This window comes from Brachyistius frenatus, unplaced genomic scaffold (assembly GCF_029030835.1).
Source record: "Brachyistius frenatus isolate BFR_SWC_R1_liver_20210118 unplaced genomic scaffold, ASM2903083v1 Contig_2, whole genome shotgun sequence".
Classification (NCBI taxonomy): Eukaryota; Metazoa; Chordata; class Actinopteri; family Embiotocidae; genus Brachyistius; species Brachyistius frenatus.
This window is the reverse complement of record NW_027210601.1, coordinates 887,648-904,107: the sequence shown is the minus strand read 5'-3', so window position 1 is coordinate 904,107 and position 16,460 is coordinate 887,648. Positions and strand designations below refer to the sequence as shown.

The following is a 16,460-nucleotide window of genomic DNA, read 5'->3' as shown; positions in this document are numbered from 1 at the left end:
TACGTAAATTTTATTTCGCCATTGGCATACAACTAATGCCAAGCGCTTGCAAAACAAGTTTGAATACTACGTTGAATTATTTGCTGTCAGCCGCTGGTTATCGCTACCTTAAATCTGAAAGGGAACAAACGCAACAATGCAAAGTCTGTGTCGGTTTTTGGCAGTCAATACAAACGCATGCACGCCCACACCCCCACACCCTATTTCTCATTTAAACTCTCCTTTGAATTTTTCTTTTGAATTAAAATGGAAATGTGCTCAGCTGCCTGCCAAGGTGAGACAGATATTTGATTGATTATCCAACACCGGCCTCTTCCTCGTTGGAGTGCAAAGAGGCCAGAGGCCAGAGGCCTGGCTGCAAAACTGTGCTTCTGCATCAGCTGTTTATTTACTTGTTTATTGCTTGGGTACTGCCTACAATATTGCTTGCAAATTTTGCCATTTGATAAGCATCTCTTTTTGAGTTTTAGATTCTTTTTACTGCACTGCCATTTTATTGTGGGGATTTGTTTATCTATTTATGTTAGATAAGAATTAAAATCTGATTCAAATTTTCAGAGAATTGGAGAACGAAATGACTCCGACACTCTATTTTTTACCCGTCTTTTTAGTTTTTGTTCTTCTTTTCCTTGTTTTCTCTCCTTCCTTCCTTGTGTCTCACAAGTCATCTTGGTATTACAATTATTTCTAAGAAAGGGAATGAATCACACTAATTGTGTCCGGGAATTGTACTTCACTTATAATTGTAATTCAATCTGATTACCACAGCTCCCTCTGCACTTGTTTCTATGAGTCTGAGATCAGGCCAGAAGCCTCACCATTGTATGGCGACAACAAAATACAGCGTTTGGTTTTGATGGTGCACGGTGTGCTCCGTAGGGTGGCGACGGCTTTTTGAGGTGCTTCAGAAAATGCTCTTTGAGTAACAGGTGAAGTTCTCTGAAAGACTGTATTTTAACCCGAAGGAACACTGCTCTCTGGGATATTAAAAGCAAAGGACATGATTGTGCCATGAAGCAGTGATTCCTGTAAATGCGCCGCTAACAACCCCGGATGTGCTCGTTTTCTCAGAGAAACTGGAAAGATTGAATCCATTTCCTCTCTAGAAGTCAGATGCCGTCAGTTTTAACAGAAGAAACTAGAAAAGAAGATGCGAGATGCAGTCTGAAACGAAATAACGACTGCCCTGAAATGTGTGCTGCGGGAAACTTCCCCGTGCAGAACGTTGGGAGCTGTGGGACTGCATGGCGCATGCAAACATTCAGAGGCATGCCGTTACCTAAAGCCAGTGTTTGTGTTTGGAGTGTTTTGTTTCACGTGCGCCCGTCAGCCACCCCGCGTGGCACATTTTAAAAGAGTTCCTGTTGTGACTCTTTTGGTGCTGCATGAATCCAGTATGTTCGACCGGCCAGCGACAGACAGGAACCCGTAGGGTGTCTGCTTTTTGAAGAATTGAGTCAAGTGTCGAGAGAGGAAGAACATAATAAACAGGATATCTGCTTCACATGAGCGAGCCAACCGTGCTGCAATGAAAGTTCGATTTCGGCCTATTCTTTGTAGATGAATTTAATACTCTTTCCTTTGGTAGTTCCTTTCGGGGGTTGTGTGCATATGCCCGAAACTGTACACGACTGAATATGATTGTGCTGTAATTCTACTCTCTTTCCTGTTGTCTGTTGAGAGATGAGTGTGTTTCTCTGTTGAGGCATACAGCCAGAGTTCAGACGTTTTATATCAAGTGTCTTGTTTGGACTGGCTGAGAGTCCCACATTACTCACTGGTGTAACAGGTTGTAGGGTGATGGGCTACTGGAGCTCTACTGTTTAAAGGGCACCAAGCAGGAAATTATGTAATGTTCTGGGAATGTTTACAGCACAAAGGTTTTTTTGGTTCTGTTTTTTTGGTTCCCAGAATGTTCTTCTTAAAGGTAGGGCAAAAACGTTGTATTCCCACAAAAAATAAAATATGCGATGACGACACACTTCAACATTTGGATTAAAATGAAGTTCAAAAATGAAGGAAATGGAGATTTAAAATACAGTTTCACGAACATAACAAAATATTTGTCAAATTACGATAACCTAACCAAATAACACTGCCAAGCCGTCAGGTTAGCATAACCATAAATTTCCCAAATTTCCCCACTCTGAACAGCATGAATAATATGTCCAAGTACAGGCAGTTTAATATGTTGTTTACAAAAGTCGTGTTTTTGTTTGTTTGTGTATTTGTGATGCTACCGCAAACATGTTATGGCATGTTGATTTGCCTTTGACTGGACAGAGGTCCGTATGTTTCCTCTCAACCAATTCACATTTTGTCGTATAAGATCTTTACTAGCAAAACCTTTTTGATGATGCATCCTACTTTAGTATATCACTGAAGGAGCTAATATCACAGGGAGGACTTCACAGATTGACTCACGAATAGCTGATGCAACCCAATACTGGTCCCTGTTGTCATGCTCAAAGGTGGAGAATCTAATGATTCTTGCGTTTCAAAAGGTAGTCAGAGGGAGACTCAACCAGTTACCTATTTGTGATAATGAAATCGCCCGTATTTTGAATTTGTTTTCTCTTCTCTTCTTCAAAACACTGCACAGTTTTTGTTGTTGGTTTTTTTTTTTTAATTTTTTTACTTCTGGTTGCACAATAGGATGAGCATAGCTGGTAGCTTGGCGGGTACCTGGCAGCCCGCAAGATCAAAAAGGGTTTCCTGTCACAGTGGCAGTTTGTTCACAACAAAAGGTCTGAGGTATTTATGTTCTGGTCAGTGGTGTGTAGGTGTTTTCTGTGGGATCTCCCCCACAGCGCAGATCACAAGAGGAAACACGAGAGAACCAGAAGTCACTGCACAGCAGAAAGAAAAAGAAAGTGGTTAAGAGATTGAAAAATGTAGTGAAAGAGAGGCTGAGAGAGAATTACTGGAAAGAGCAAAGCATGCTTACAGTAACTTTGCTAAACATTAGTTTTGACTGAAAGTGTGCGTCACTGCCGAGGGATACCAGTGATGAAGTGACAATCATATTTTGGGGTTTCATGTTCGCTCAGGTGCAGTCACGTAAAGTCCCATGAATTTTGTTCTGGCTTTTTTTTTTTTTTTTTTACATATTTTGACATGCAAACATCCACGTCAGGAGAACACCAGACCTTTAATGTCAGAAGTCTAATAAGACGAGTACAAGTTCCACCTGTCGCTCATTAAAAAGGATCTAATCATTGACACCTAATATGGAACCAGCGATTCTAATCTTGTAGATTTGAAAGTTTAATAAATGTACTTTTCCATGTGACTGAGCTACTGATTTTTGGTTGTTGTTTTTTTGTTGTTTTTTTCTTTTAATGAAAATAAAGACATTTTTATTTTAGGTGTCATTTCTTTGAGAATATCAACTTTTAGTGTTTGCTTGTTCAAATATGTTGAAAATATGACCATTTTCCATGGGATGTACTTATTCTTTGACTGTATGTCTGCATGTGGCAGTAAATATATTTCCCAGTTATGTTCTTTAACATAGCAAAGAAAAAGATTCAGGTTTTGAATCTACAAATTTCTTGTCTGAGAAAAATGTGCTCTATATTCAAGGATCCGTGACCACAACCCCAAATGGGATTTCTGACTTCAAAACAGTTCATCCAGTAAATGGACACAAATGTAAAAGAACCAAAAAAGGTGATTCAAGTCACAAGTGACTTTGTTACTGTCAGCGCTGTTTAGTCATACCTCCTTCCTTTTAAACCCCTGAGAACTTACTTGACAGTGATACAGCAACGGTAGGCTCTAAAACAGGAGGGTTTTGTACACTAAAACTGGTGATGTAAACAGTACTTTTTCTGAGTTTTATTAGTGAATGACTACTTTCATTTCCTGTCTTCTCTTGAGAGAAAAAAAACCAAAACAACGGTCTGAAGACTGAGCCAATCAGAGGGATTGTGGCATGAGACTTCCTCGTGTTTATTACCAGCAAGAGAGGAGTAGTAAGCAGGATGCTGCAAGGGCGTGTGCTTGTTGTTCCAGTCAATGATATACAAAGGCTCAGTCTCTGTGTTACCATGATTGTAGTTAATGTGTTCATAGCAAAGGAGCAGAATTGTCATGTCCACGTGGGTGCATTTCTGGCTATTTAGTCATGAGACAATGGTAATGGTTGCACATCAAATTAATCTAAAAAGAATAATTTAGAAGAAGAAGAAAAAGAAAGGACAAGGCTGAACAAATTAAGAGTGCTTTTTTAAATTTTAAATTTAAAAAAATATATTTTTTTAAATGAAATGAAAGGCCCAACATTTTTCTGCCTCAGCTGCAGTGAACATGTTGGACACACTTTTATTATGTTGCTGTAAATGACAGGCCTCCTCCCCCCCCACCCCCCCGTTTTGCTGGTGGTAATCTCACTTCAATATTGGTAAATAATCACTGAATGTAGATTCTTTGTTTGTTTAAAAGAATAGCCACTTTGACATCGGCAGTACATTTCTGTAGGATTAGCTGACTTTGAATTGGTAAATTATGGACAGGAGGAAACTCTTTAGCTATCAGATCAGCATGAAATAATAGTTGAATGGTTTGAGTCGTGAGGGAAGACTGATGTTCATTTTCTGCAGCTCACCTCCAGTCTGTTTTTATTTTTTTTGTTTTTATTTTTTTAACCATGACCACAATTGTCCACTTTCCTTAATCTAGTGTTTGTTATTGTAACCAGGACAGTAAATGTTTCTCAACCCTAACAAAGTATTCGTTTGAACCCAAACCAGAATTTCCCCCTGAACCTAAACAAGTTGGTTTTGTGCCTAACCCAACCAAGTCATTTGTTCTTTAATTTTGGACATAACTAGCAACAGCAGCATTTTCTTTGAAAGCTTCAACGTGAATACTGCAAGATCTTTTTTTTTTTTAAAGATGATTGGCAATTATAGCACAATTTGCAATGAAATGTTAAATGAAACACTAGAAATGTGTTTATATATTACAAGTATTGCTCCTCTTTTCAAATATTATCTTGGCATGAAAACACACGCAAAACACCAGAAGTATAGAAACAATATCTTTAATATGCTACATCATGTAAATATAAAAGTATCATCAAAATAGTCTCTCGCATATAAATTTTTAACATCTCATAACCTGTTTTCAAAAATAAACTACATAAGCAAATATACTGTACAAAAGAAAAAAACTAACACGTGATAAAAGAAGTACACTACTGACTCAGTAGTATCATGTTTGAAAAGCCGTTCCTGTTGCTTTTGGCCAATACCCAAAGCACACGGTTCTTGTTACATTTTCATTCCAGGGCTAAGTGACAAAAACATTTAAAAGTTACAAACTTGTGCTCCTGTTTTTATTTGTTTTCTGTTGCTGAATATGAGGTACCAATGTGTGAATTCATATTTGGATGAAGCTTATGTTTACAAATATTTGCAGTAAAGCTGTGTGAGAAATATCAGAAACATTTGAAACCAGTAAAAGTCTGACCAAGTATGAATAGATAAATCTTGCGTACATAACTGTGTTCACATTGAATATGTTGTATTTTGTTTCCTTTTTAGGTTTTGTTCAGCACAGTGTGTCTAATGCCTAAATTAGCTATGATAAGCTGTCAGATAATCAGCAAAGCAATAATGCCTTATCTGAATCCCTTTCCTCCATTTTAATGTTAGAATAAGTTGAACAATGATGCAAAAACAGTGCTAAACATTCATGTTTTTTGATTGCAGTTTTGGCAAATACTTATTATTACACAGTTTCAGGACACCTGATTTCCCCCCCCCCTTTTTGATCATAAATAAATAAAATAATCACACACAGGTGAGTAGCAGAAGGTAGTTTGTGCTATCACTGTGTCCTGACAAGAATTTGTACTCACAGTTGAACACGTGTACAACATAACAAGTGAAGACTCATTCACAGGTTTGTGCCATGTTATTGTTCCTGAGGCCATTTGTGATTTTCCTAAAGAGGTCAGATCTCCTTAGAAAAATGTCAACACATAGAAAGAAAAACACTAAATGAAAAAACAAACTATGATACAACTAAATAAATATAAATGACTCAATAATAATAATTAAAAAAAAGTAATAAGTTAAAGCACAAAAAAGCAAACAATTCTCTACCTGAGTAAAAAAAGTTTTAAATACTTCATAGCTTAACAACACCTCCCTCTTTAAATTTTTCAATTGACTTTTGAGAGGAAGTATAATCACTGAATACCCTCGCCCAGTCTTTGGAATGCTCTTCTTTTGGTGCTATGCTCATTGGTTTTGGAAAGTTCATATTCCCTGTTGTCCCTGATATGGCAACAAAGGGAATTTTATTTGGCGACACCTATTTTCTTGGTAGATAATTATGCTCTATGTACATCTTATTTCTAACTTCTTCTCACTGTCCTTCTTCTTTCACCATTGGCCGCTTGTGGAGATGAACAACGCTGGCTCTGTTCTGGTAGGTAAGAGGAGGACTGTGGTGTGATGCCGGTACGGCTGTTTGGGCCATGGGCATTACTGGTGCGTTGATGGCCGCCGTCAGAGCTTTGAGCAGAACGGTGGCCTCCTTCTGGTCCTCCTTTCCCTCGCCTTCCAAGGTACGAGTCAGCCACTGCTCGACAGCTTCCCCCACCTGGAGTGCAGACGCCGTCTCTGTGAGCGTGTCGGCTTCTTGGCTGGCGTCAAACCGCTCCACCATCTCCTTCATGTGCATGTTGACGGGAACGCTGGAGTTGGCCAGGCAGCAGCTGCGCTGGTGGATGCAGAGGGAGAAGCGGTGGAAGAAGGCCTGGGTGCAGAGCTGGCAGCGGTATGGGTGGTCGCGGCTGCTGTGGAGGCGGCGGTGCAGTTTGAGGTGGATGTATTGGGTGAACTTGGTGTTGCACAGCTTGCACTGGTACGGTTTTTCACCGGAGTGTAGCCGCAGGTGTGTTTTCAAGTTGCTCGTGCTGCTGAAGCGTTTTTGACACACCTGGAAAACATGAAATGAAAAGTTGGGGTTTCTGTGAGTCACATGTCACATGGCTGATGACATAAGTCGAACACCTTAACACAACTGGATGGGTTGTGTTCAGGATCATTATGGAAAGAAAAAGGTGCAATATCATCCTGATGTATCGTGATTGATCATGTTATTCCAGTTCTTTGGGTGCAAACTAAACACTCACACCCACAGAGTCACCTTAGCAAACAAAAGCATGAAGATGCTATTACATGACAAGTTGGGTAGTGGCTCAATTTAAAACCAAACAAACACTGTCTTAACAGATAGTTATGAGTCAGAGATATTTTATGTTTACAATGTGTCTTTGTACATCTCTCATACTCTCGACTATACACCCAACTTCATGTTAAGATCAGTAAAGAGCTTCTGAAAAGAGAAGAAAACACATATAGGTTATGATTTGCGACATACCTGACATTCATGTGGTTTCTCTCCCGTGTGGACCAGGTGATGCTTCTGGAGGTGGGCCAGCTGAGTGAAGCTCTTCTTACATAAGTTACACTGGAACGGTCTCTCGCCACTGTGCACTCGGAGATGGACCTAGAATTACGTAGATGATGCAATAATAGGTCATGATTACTGGTGTCAAAAGGCAAATGACTGGACAGTTTCGGTGTCAAAAACTTAGAATACATTAAAGTCAGTTATAATTTGAGGAGCTGAAATTACCTTGAGGTTTGACAGCTGTCCGAAAGTCTTGGTGCAGATGTTACATTCATACTTGATCTTTCCATTCTGCTTCTTCAGCGGATAGGGCAGCGATTTGTGACCAGGGCCATTGCGTGGCGCTGTGCTGGTTTTGGTTGTAGGCAGGCTGAGGTTCATGGCCTCCTCACAGCCAGAGGGAGACTGCTCTGGGGACTGATGGTGGCTGTTGGGCTTGGCGGGAGGGGAAAGCTCTGGAGTGGCTGGGGCGCCTCTCGGTGGTGAAACATTTGGTGTTAGTTCTTTTAGACCTCCCTGTGGAGATGAAGCGTAGGGCAGGGACACTGGAAGTAGATTTGGTGGGCCGATAGGAGGGTACGGGAGTCCGTCTGTGCCCAGGTAGCTGCTGTATCGGAGGGATCCTCTTGAGGACAGCATCCCAGGAAAGGGAGGAGAGTAGGAGGGGAGGAGGAGGCGAGGATAGTGTGGGCCGTAGGGAGGGAGGAATTGGTAAGCGGGCTGGATAGGTCTGGACTGGGAGTAAAGGGAGTACGATGAGACAAGGCCCTCCCTGTGCCCATAGAGGCCGTGGAGGTGAAGGGGGAGATTTCTGTGCGGAGTTTGGAGTGCGGGGTGGTGATCCGGTAGATACGGGTGATTTAAGCCCAGGCTGGCCTCTCTGTGTTCAGGCTGAGGTGAAGGAGTGATCCCCCTGCCTTCTGCATCCTTCTCCTCCTTCTCAACCTTTTTGCTAAAGTCCATGATCTGGTCGTTGGGCGTGTCAGGTGGAGTGTCTCTCTCCAAGATCTCCACGTCGATCTTCTCTTCTGTTTCTGTTTCCCTTTCTACTTTTACCTCTTCCTTTGTTCTTTCTTTAAGCCATGTCTGCTGAGGTAGATGCTGTCTGGCGTACTCAGGCTTTTGGTCTTCATCAGTGCTCATGTATTCTGTGAGGGGGAAAAAAAACATCATGTTATGATCATGTTAAATTCTTTGTGGTAACATTTTTCACAGATATACACATCTGCTCACAGAAGGCACTCCCTCTTATGGTAAATGATAGTAGTTTCAGTTGTGATATGACAGGTAGATCATGAATTGTCGTTTTCTGTTTGTCAATCACAGTAGTGACATTAGTGTGGAGAAAAGGGTTGGTAGTGAAGGGTGTGGGAGTCCATGTGTCATGTCAAGTATCAGGAGTTGTACTGCAAGATTTTAAGTTTCATTTGTGAAACCTTTTTTCTGGGTAGAGCTGTATGAACTGACCACAAAAAATTCTTCCTTTTCTCCTTCTCTTTTTTTTGTGAGAAAGTATCTGCTTGGCTTCCTGTAAGTGTAGATTGTGCGAGTTATATTTAAGGTTGTCTAATAGAGCGTACCAATTCTTTCTTCATATCTGAGCCTGTTTATTGCAAATAAATACATTTTACTTTATGATCAACAAGTTTCTAAATAGTTTATTAGACAGAATCTCTTTTTTTTTTCTTCTTCTTCCAGAGTCCTGATCCTTGTGCATCAGCTCATTTTTGTACTTTGTAAAAGTTATATTACAGTTGCAGTAATGCATTTGCAAGAACAGACTCATTTAAAATGTGGATATCTGCATTTGAATGCCACCACAAAACAACCAATACCGGAAAACTATCTGCCCATCAAAAAGCAAACAATGAACAAAAGTGGACTCTGACTAAAAGGAAGGTAAAAGTAATGACACCATTCCTTTACATTAGTCACCAGGATGATTGACGACCAATCTGATGTATCCAGTTGGCATGAATCATAAAGTTTACCCTCATCATTCAGGATGATGAGGGTATCACCTGATGTTCCAATAATAGCTGAAAACAAATGACTCACAAAGGTACTTTGACCAGACATGACTCCCTTTTAGATGTCTCCCCTCTCCGTAAAATCCCACAACTTTGAACATCTATCTTGTGAAATACTGAGATTTGTTTTGTCTATGTTTGGCGTGTGCGTTCTTCATGATCGTCACGGAAAGAAATGGCATCAAACCAACTATCTCTACTGTTGATCAAATATAACATCAGATATTCTTCACAAGAAGGGACTATAACGTGTCGTGAAAGAATTTTGCTGATAATCTCGTGACTCAGGGACACTCGTTTAGTCATGGCACAGATCTAAATCTGTATTTTTATCAGCTCTCGTAAAAAAGAATACAAACAATTTTTGTCATTCATTGTGCTGCCTCACGGCTAAAAACAGCTCATAATCAGCTATCTGCCACTCCTTCTCACTGATTCATTCATTAGTCAAATCAAAGGAACTGGGAAAACGTTGGTTCCATATGAACGGCAAGTCTTTTTGTTTTATGCACAAAATGGCCATGATAAACAACTTTCAACAGCTTCCGTCTCATAATAAAAGCCCACGAAAGTTTACGTATACTAGCTCTGTCCCTTCCTGTGCCTCAAGATATTTATTAGCGCTGCCTATGTTTACTTCTGCCAAGCCTGTAAACAAGGCCATTAAATCTTCATCCACAAGTAGAAAAAAAAGCTGCTTTTCTGCTCCTGCTGCACTCACTCTGCTTGATGTCCTCTTGCTGGCTGCAGAGCCTCTGGGCGAACTCCTGACTGTACCAGACCAGCATCTCCTGTTTAGGCTCCACCGGACGCATGGTGTAGAAGTAGATGTCCCGGCCGTTCTGGCACGCCACCAGGTTCTGTTCGGCCAGAGAGCGGGCTGGGTTGACGTAACGCATCCAGTTGCTCCTCTGCACGTCAAAGCCATCAATGAAGTTTTGAAGTTGGCCGCCGCCGTAAATCTGCAGGAGAAGAAGAGAGAAGGTGAGATTAGCATAATAAATTGTACAATAAAGTATCTAATACGGTCTAATTTAACTGTCTGTTATGTGGACACATTCACAGTTAACACCACTATTTGAAATACAATTCTCTGCTATGATGCTGATTAAAACCCATTTTAAATCATCGAAAGCTCCATGAAAAAAAAAAAAAAAAAAAAATTAGGATTATAGAGCAAAAAGGCCAAATAATCACCTCTGCCATGTACAATTATATATCCTGTATCCTCTTCAGTTATCAGTTACAGTGTCTGGCTCCTTTAGTCTGCGCTGTACAGCTCTGCCCTGTGTGTTCAACTGTTGTGTGTGTTGTGCTTCAGCGTCAGTCTTTTTGAGGTGTGAGCTACGGAGGCGTGTCCCGTGCAATCACCACAGTGGCTGCCTCTCTCTCACTCTCTCTCTCTGTCTCTGTTTCCCTCTCCTTTTCTCACGGCTCCGTGGTTTCTGTTCATTAAATTTGTGGGATGGATATTTGTGGTACAATTAATGTCCTTAAAAAGGAAAAAATAATGTTGATCTAGCACCGTCTTGAAAGGGAAATGCAACAGGTGCTGGCAGGCTGCCAAAGCAGCACACAGGCAGGAATGCATCGGGCAGCACGTCCACCGACGTCATCCACCTGTGTCATGAGGCTGATAATATAATCATTCCAATGGAAGGTCAACTTTCACTACTCTCGGGCAGGGAGAAGTTTACAGGAAATGAAGCCAGAAGGAAAACACGTTGGATGGCTGCCATAGTTCCTCATAGGAATTGACTCAGCAGAATTGGAAAATGTCCTAAATGGCAAAAGCCTTATATGGATCAAAGAGAGTAAAGAAAGGAAAGACTGAAAAGAGGCGGAAGTAGTGTCTTGCGCGCGTATGCGAGTGCTGAACAATAGTCCCTTCCCTTGTGTATGTGACACATGTTGCATAGCACTTGAGTGTCGGTAAGCGTCCAATGACTGTGTAAGAGTGAATCCATTGTTACGTGCCACCAGCTTCTACAACTTCCTCTAAAAAGTTTTGCAAAAGCCCTGCACTCCAGTGCATTATGCGTGCGTGCGTTTGTCTCTCCGTATTGACGTACAGACATGGACCTGATGTGAAACTTCTGCATCTGAGCAACCAGTGTTTTTTGTTTTGTTTTTTTCTCACAAATAACAGAAAAAAAAAAAAAAAAGCTTGCAGCAGGTACTTTTCCCAAAGGTCCCTTTCTCACATCTAGATGTGGGACTACCATCAGACCTTGTGTGTATTGATGTGTATTTGCATTATGTTTAAATAGACACGTGCATGTGTTTTTCTCACCCTCCAGAAGTATTTTCTGTTTGCCTGTTTGGGAACATTGTCTTTGGTGTAGACATCTCCTTGGAGGGGACCGAAGCGAGTCCCCTGAGGGATGTACTCTTTGCTGAACACACCCGTCACCTGTGGAAAAAAACCCCGCATGAATCATCAATCAAGAGTCTCTTACACAGCAACTTAGCACTCAGCCTTCGTATCACACGAACACCTGAAAGTTAATCTCCCAGGCACTAATTAAGGAAGTATCTCTAATTCAGTTATTTAAAATCTATACATGATGGGGGGGTATTGCACGTTACTTGTGTGTGTCTGCTGTTTACATGCAGCAGGTTGGTGGCCTGCACTGTGGTGGCCCTGTCACGTTAACCCATACAGCTCCTATGGAGCCACATTTAAACTTGCAAGGTGACCCACTTTCGACCCTAATGAGTTAAACGAATGGAGAGAATTACACTCTCTCTCTGACCTACTCCACTGATCTCTGACCTGCTGCCCTCATAAAACACCGGAGGGAGAGTACAGGTATAGATGTTTGTCTTGTGAATTTAAGTAACATTTACAGAAGGCAATAGCACGCCTTAAAAGCCACAAACGGCAAAAGCAATTTAGGAGACTAATGTTTCCAGACGGTTTTTTTTTCTCAAGACACCTTTTACAAAATATTCTGTTGAAATGAGTCAGACCTCGAATCAGTGCCTCGGGCCCTGTCTGTATTGCATTTCTTTCTTACTATACCTTGTTGCCTAGGGACATGTGCTTGCAGAACAAAGTCTGTTGTTTTACAGGTTATTAGGTAATTTTTTTTTATCTTTTAAGATATTTTTTTATGGAGTTGTGTAAGTTAAAGTAATATTGAGGGAGTGCTTGCTATGTATGTTCTCTTTGTTTTGCAGGACAGCTTTATGATTCACACTTAATAGAAAATGGACAGGCTTGGGATCAATCCTTGTCAAAACACGCGCATGCGTACACACACACACACACACACACACACACACACACACACACACACACACACACACACACACACACACACACACACACAGACAGACAAAGTCTTGAGTTTTTTGTGTTCCATCCTTAAATACCCCCTCACCCCAAACTCAAACTCCCAGCACCCCCCACATGCATAAACACACACTGTCTCTACCCGTCAATGAGGAATTATAATTCAAACTTCCTGTTAAGACGATTTTCATCCATATGAAGGTCAACCCTTGAAAGACAAAACAAGAAACAAACACCTGAAGACGTTGTGAAGATTTATCACGTAAATGACGTGCGTGCGTGTCAAGCGGCCATTGAAGCGGGTGAGGTGATTCCAGGATGAGATGAACAAGTCTGACAGGGACATTGTGCTTCGCTGGCCTTGCGTGACTAACGAACTGCTGTGGCTGCTGGACTGCCGCTACTGCTTAACCGTTCGGTTCAGCCAGGTTGGGAGGAGGTTCGGGAGGGGGGTGGGGTGATGAAGAATGGAAGAAAAGGAGGCAGGGCGTTCTTAAGTGGACCCACGCTATCACCCTCCTGAAGGCCCTCTCTCTTTTCTTTTTCTTTTTCTCCCCCCCTGCCTTCTCCCAATCCCCTCATCTTCTCTGAACTCTCTTGAAATAGCTCGCTCGCCTGCCAGGTTGAAGCCTGATGCCTGGCTGGCTGCCTGTCCCCAACGAAAGTTAATCATCTGGTTTTAACCTAAATTTCCCACCACCCCCCACTCCCCCAGTACACCTCCTCCCCGGCCCAGCCTCTCCTCCCTCCCTGTCCATTTCCTCCGCTACCTCTCCCTCTCTCTCTCCCCCCATTTACTGCCACTCATTGCTGTAACGCCCCATCTGCCACGTGCCCCCTTCACCCCTCTTTGCCTTTACTGGCACGCTTCTTGTAAAATTGGGAAGAAACTGAGGTCTGAAAATATGTCGAAAAGTTACAAGGAATAGAAATACATGTGGGCCCAAATTTCTCCTTGTAGTGCCGATGAAGTGTGAAGTATGTTGATGTGCGCAACGATAACCTACTCCAGTTTCTGTTTTACTTCAGACTCCACACACTTACCTGTGTGGAAAAACCTCCCTTCCCTTCCTGATAACTGTGCCCACGCATGCACACCCTTCCACACAAAGGAGCAGCTGTAGTTCACCATCATCATAGCAAATATGTTTCCTAGCTTTTAAGCGACAGCATGTGAAGGAGAAAGATTCACATGACACCATCTTTAGGAAGGGAAACCACTCAATAGACAAAAGCCAGTTTAAGCAAAGCAGATTACTGGCAGCCATGTGAGCTTGTGCTCGTGCTTGTTCTCATGTCTCATCTGATATCTTTTCAAATGAGTGCATACACACATATGTACACAATCCTTCAATTACCTGCCAACAAGTGGTTTTTTTTGTATGTGGCTATAAAATAAACTACATCAAAATATATATAATATTATGCCTGATCAGCAAGTACTGCTGCAACAACTTTGGCTGCATCGGGTGTGAGTGTCTGAAGTATTTGCGTGCGATGTGTTGGCAAATAAACGGGCTGATTTAAAATCAGCCCTCAATGTGATTTTATCACCAAAAATCTGCACATCTTTTCTTGTCCTGCAGCAGCGAACGCCGCAGAAGGAGGAGGAACAGATGAGAGTGTGAGAGCTAGAGAAGAGGAACGACGACTGGGCAGGCAGAAAGAGGAAGGCGGCAGCGAAGTAAACCGCAAGCATTGAGAGAGCGTCAAGAGCAACTACAAAAGAAGTGAGTGTGACTTTGCTCTCTCTTCCTTATAAGATAACAAATCTGTCTTCGGCGACAGTAAACGTTCCCTCTTAGACGCCTGCATGGAGACATGATTGCAGGGCTTCAGAAAAGGTGACATGTCCAGACAGATGACTGATCTCGCTACAGTAGACGCCAACAGAATCAACAAAGGGATACTGACTCACCTGAGTGGGAGCGGATGTGAGAGGTAAAGAGGACGGACACAGTTGTAAAGAAGGAAAAAGAAAAAAAAGAGAGTGGAGGGGAAGTCTTGATGCAATTCGATCACTTAGAGGAAGGCAAGCTGGTTCCTGACATCCTATCCTGTGTGCCTAAATGGGTTTATATCTCGATCTTTATCTATATCTGCAGCCATTATTATAGATGTGAGAGATGTAAACATGAAGTAAGTTAAGGTGACCAGAAGACACAGTAAACAAACAACAACAACAAAAAGGCCCCTGACCTCAAGCTGCCAGTGGCCTCGTGTCCTACCGCCCCAGACTCTCTCACACACACACACACACACACACACACACACACACACACACACACACACACACACACACACACACACACACACACACACACACACACACACCGTGCAGGGTAGCGCATGTGTGAAGAACTCATTAGTCAGCAGATCTTTTGTTTGGAGTAGCCCAATGCAGATGGCCTGACAGAATACTTAATATTCGTATTCGTATCGCATTTTAAAATAATTTTTTCTTCAACTCGAACAGTAAACAATCTGAAGAAAAGCAGCCCCTTACCTCGTTGTCTGTGCTGTAATCGAAGGTGAGGTTGCGTGGGATGGAGGTCATGGCTTTGGGCAGGCTGAAGCTGGGGTCCGACACCTGGTCCGGCACGATGTAGGTGCAGTTGAGGGCGAAGTCCACCTCCCTCCACCCGCTCATGTCTCCAGGTGTGCTTTCCAGTTTCATTCAGGACAGTATAGTGTGAAATATTATTTCAGGCGTTTTAGACCCTTTTTTGTTTGGTTTGTTTCGGTTTGGTTTAAGTTGCTTTGGTATAGAAGTACTTTGGTTTGGTTGGGGTAGGTCCCTTCTCTTAGGTACGTTGGTTAAAGCTCAAGATCTGCAAAAAGGGCAGTAGAGAAAGACATTTCAGAGCCTTATAAATAATGTGGTTTCCATAATTTAAAGGTGAAGAACAATAAATATGGGAGACAGAAAGAAAGAATCTCGTTCTGTGAAGTCATAATGGTCACCTGCCTCTCTAAAAGTGGAAATAGATAGACAAAAACTGATAGTATGACACACTACAGTGAAACCTGAGGTTCTATTCAAATCAGTTTCCAAAATCAACTACATATTGGACTGTGTCCTAAAAATCCCTTAACTTTCTTAAGACTCAGCCTACTGACAGTCATTTAGTATTCAGTCAGCTGCTTCCATTCATGAAGAACCAAAGTTCATTGATACTCTTCTTGGCTCACATCCCAACTCACTATTCAGTTTAACCAGCCAGTAGGTCAGCTTGTCATTTACTGCTAATTCTTTTTGATTTATCCATCATCCAAAACAATCCAAGGTTTTAATTAGAAGCCAAAAAATAAACAAAATGTGACTTACATTCACACATTCATTCAGCTGGTGGATCCTCATTTCTTTGGCTATGTCATCCCTTGATCGTTTTTCCCATTAGCATCCGTCCCTTTGTAGAAATTCCTCTCCGTTAGATCCTTTGGATATCCGCTCTCGCTGTGGCCACTCTGTCACCCTCACCAGAAACTCATGAGCCAGGATTGCGCCAAGCTTTTTTAGCTCGACGTCCCGGCCAATCATGAGCCGCCGTGGTCATGTGACCGAGCCATCTGACACACAACTGTTGGTTTTTGGACAACAACATCAGTGACGTTGTACACTTGGGCAGCGAGTGTCTGTTGTAATGAATGCTTACACACACACACACACACACACACACACACACACACACACACACACA

General features: G+C 42.0%; 2 protein-coding genes across 2 annotated transcripts in view; both read right to left on the bottom strand.

The window, feature by feature from the left end:
* The window catches only part of LOC138617335 (ephrin type-A receptor 7-like), a 360,848-nt gene that overhangs the window by 162,142 nt on the left and 182,246 nt on the right, over positions 1-16,460 (bottom strand). The window lies entirely within an intron of this gene.
* Positions 5,032-15,409, bottom strand: prdm1b (PR domain containing 1b, with ZNF domain). The gene is made up of 6 exons (XM_069700377.1): positions 15,266-15,409; positions 11,755-11,874; positions 10,183-10,423; positions 7,657-8,579; positions 7,399-7,527; positions 5,032-6,954 (listed from the first exon to the last, which is right to left on the bottom strand). The coding sequence occupies exons 1-6, from the start codon at positions 15,407-15,409 to the stop codon at positions 6,379-6,381; spliced, it is 2,133 nt and encodes a 710-aa protein (XP_069556478.1). The 3' UTR covers positions 5,032-6,378.

Bases quoted from the DNA above. Each gene is read 5' to 3' on its own strand.
- prdm1b (XM_069700377.1), bottom strand. From the start codon at position 15,409: ATGAGCGGGTGGAGGGAGGTGGACTTCGCCCTCAACTGCACCTACATC. The intron at 8,580-10,182 runs GTGAGTGCAGCA...TCCCCCTCACAG, and splicing joins GCAAGAGGACATCAAGCAGA to AATACATGAGCACTGATGAA. The intron at 7,528-7,656 runs GTAATTTCAGCT...ACGTAATTCTAG, and splicing joins GACAGCTGTCAAACCTCAAG to GTCCATCTCCGAGTGCACAG.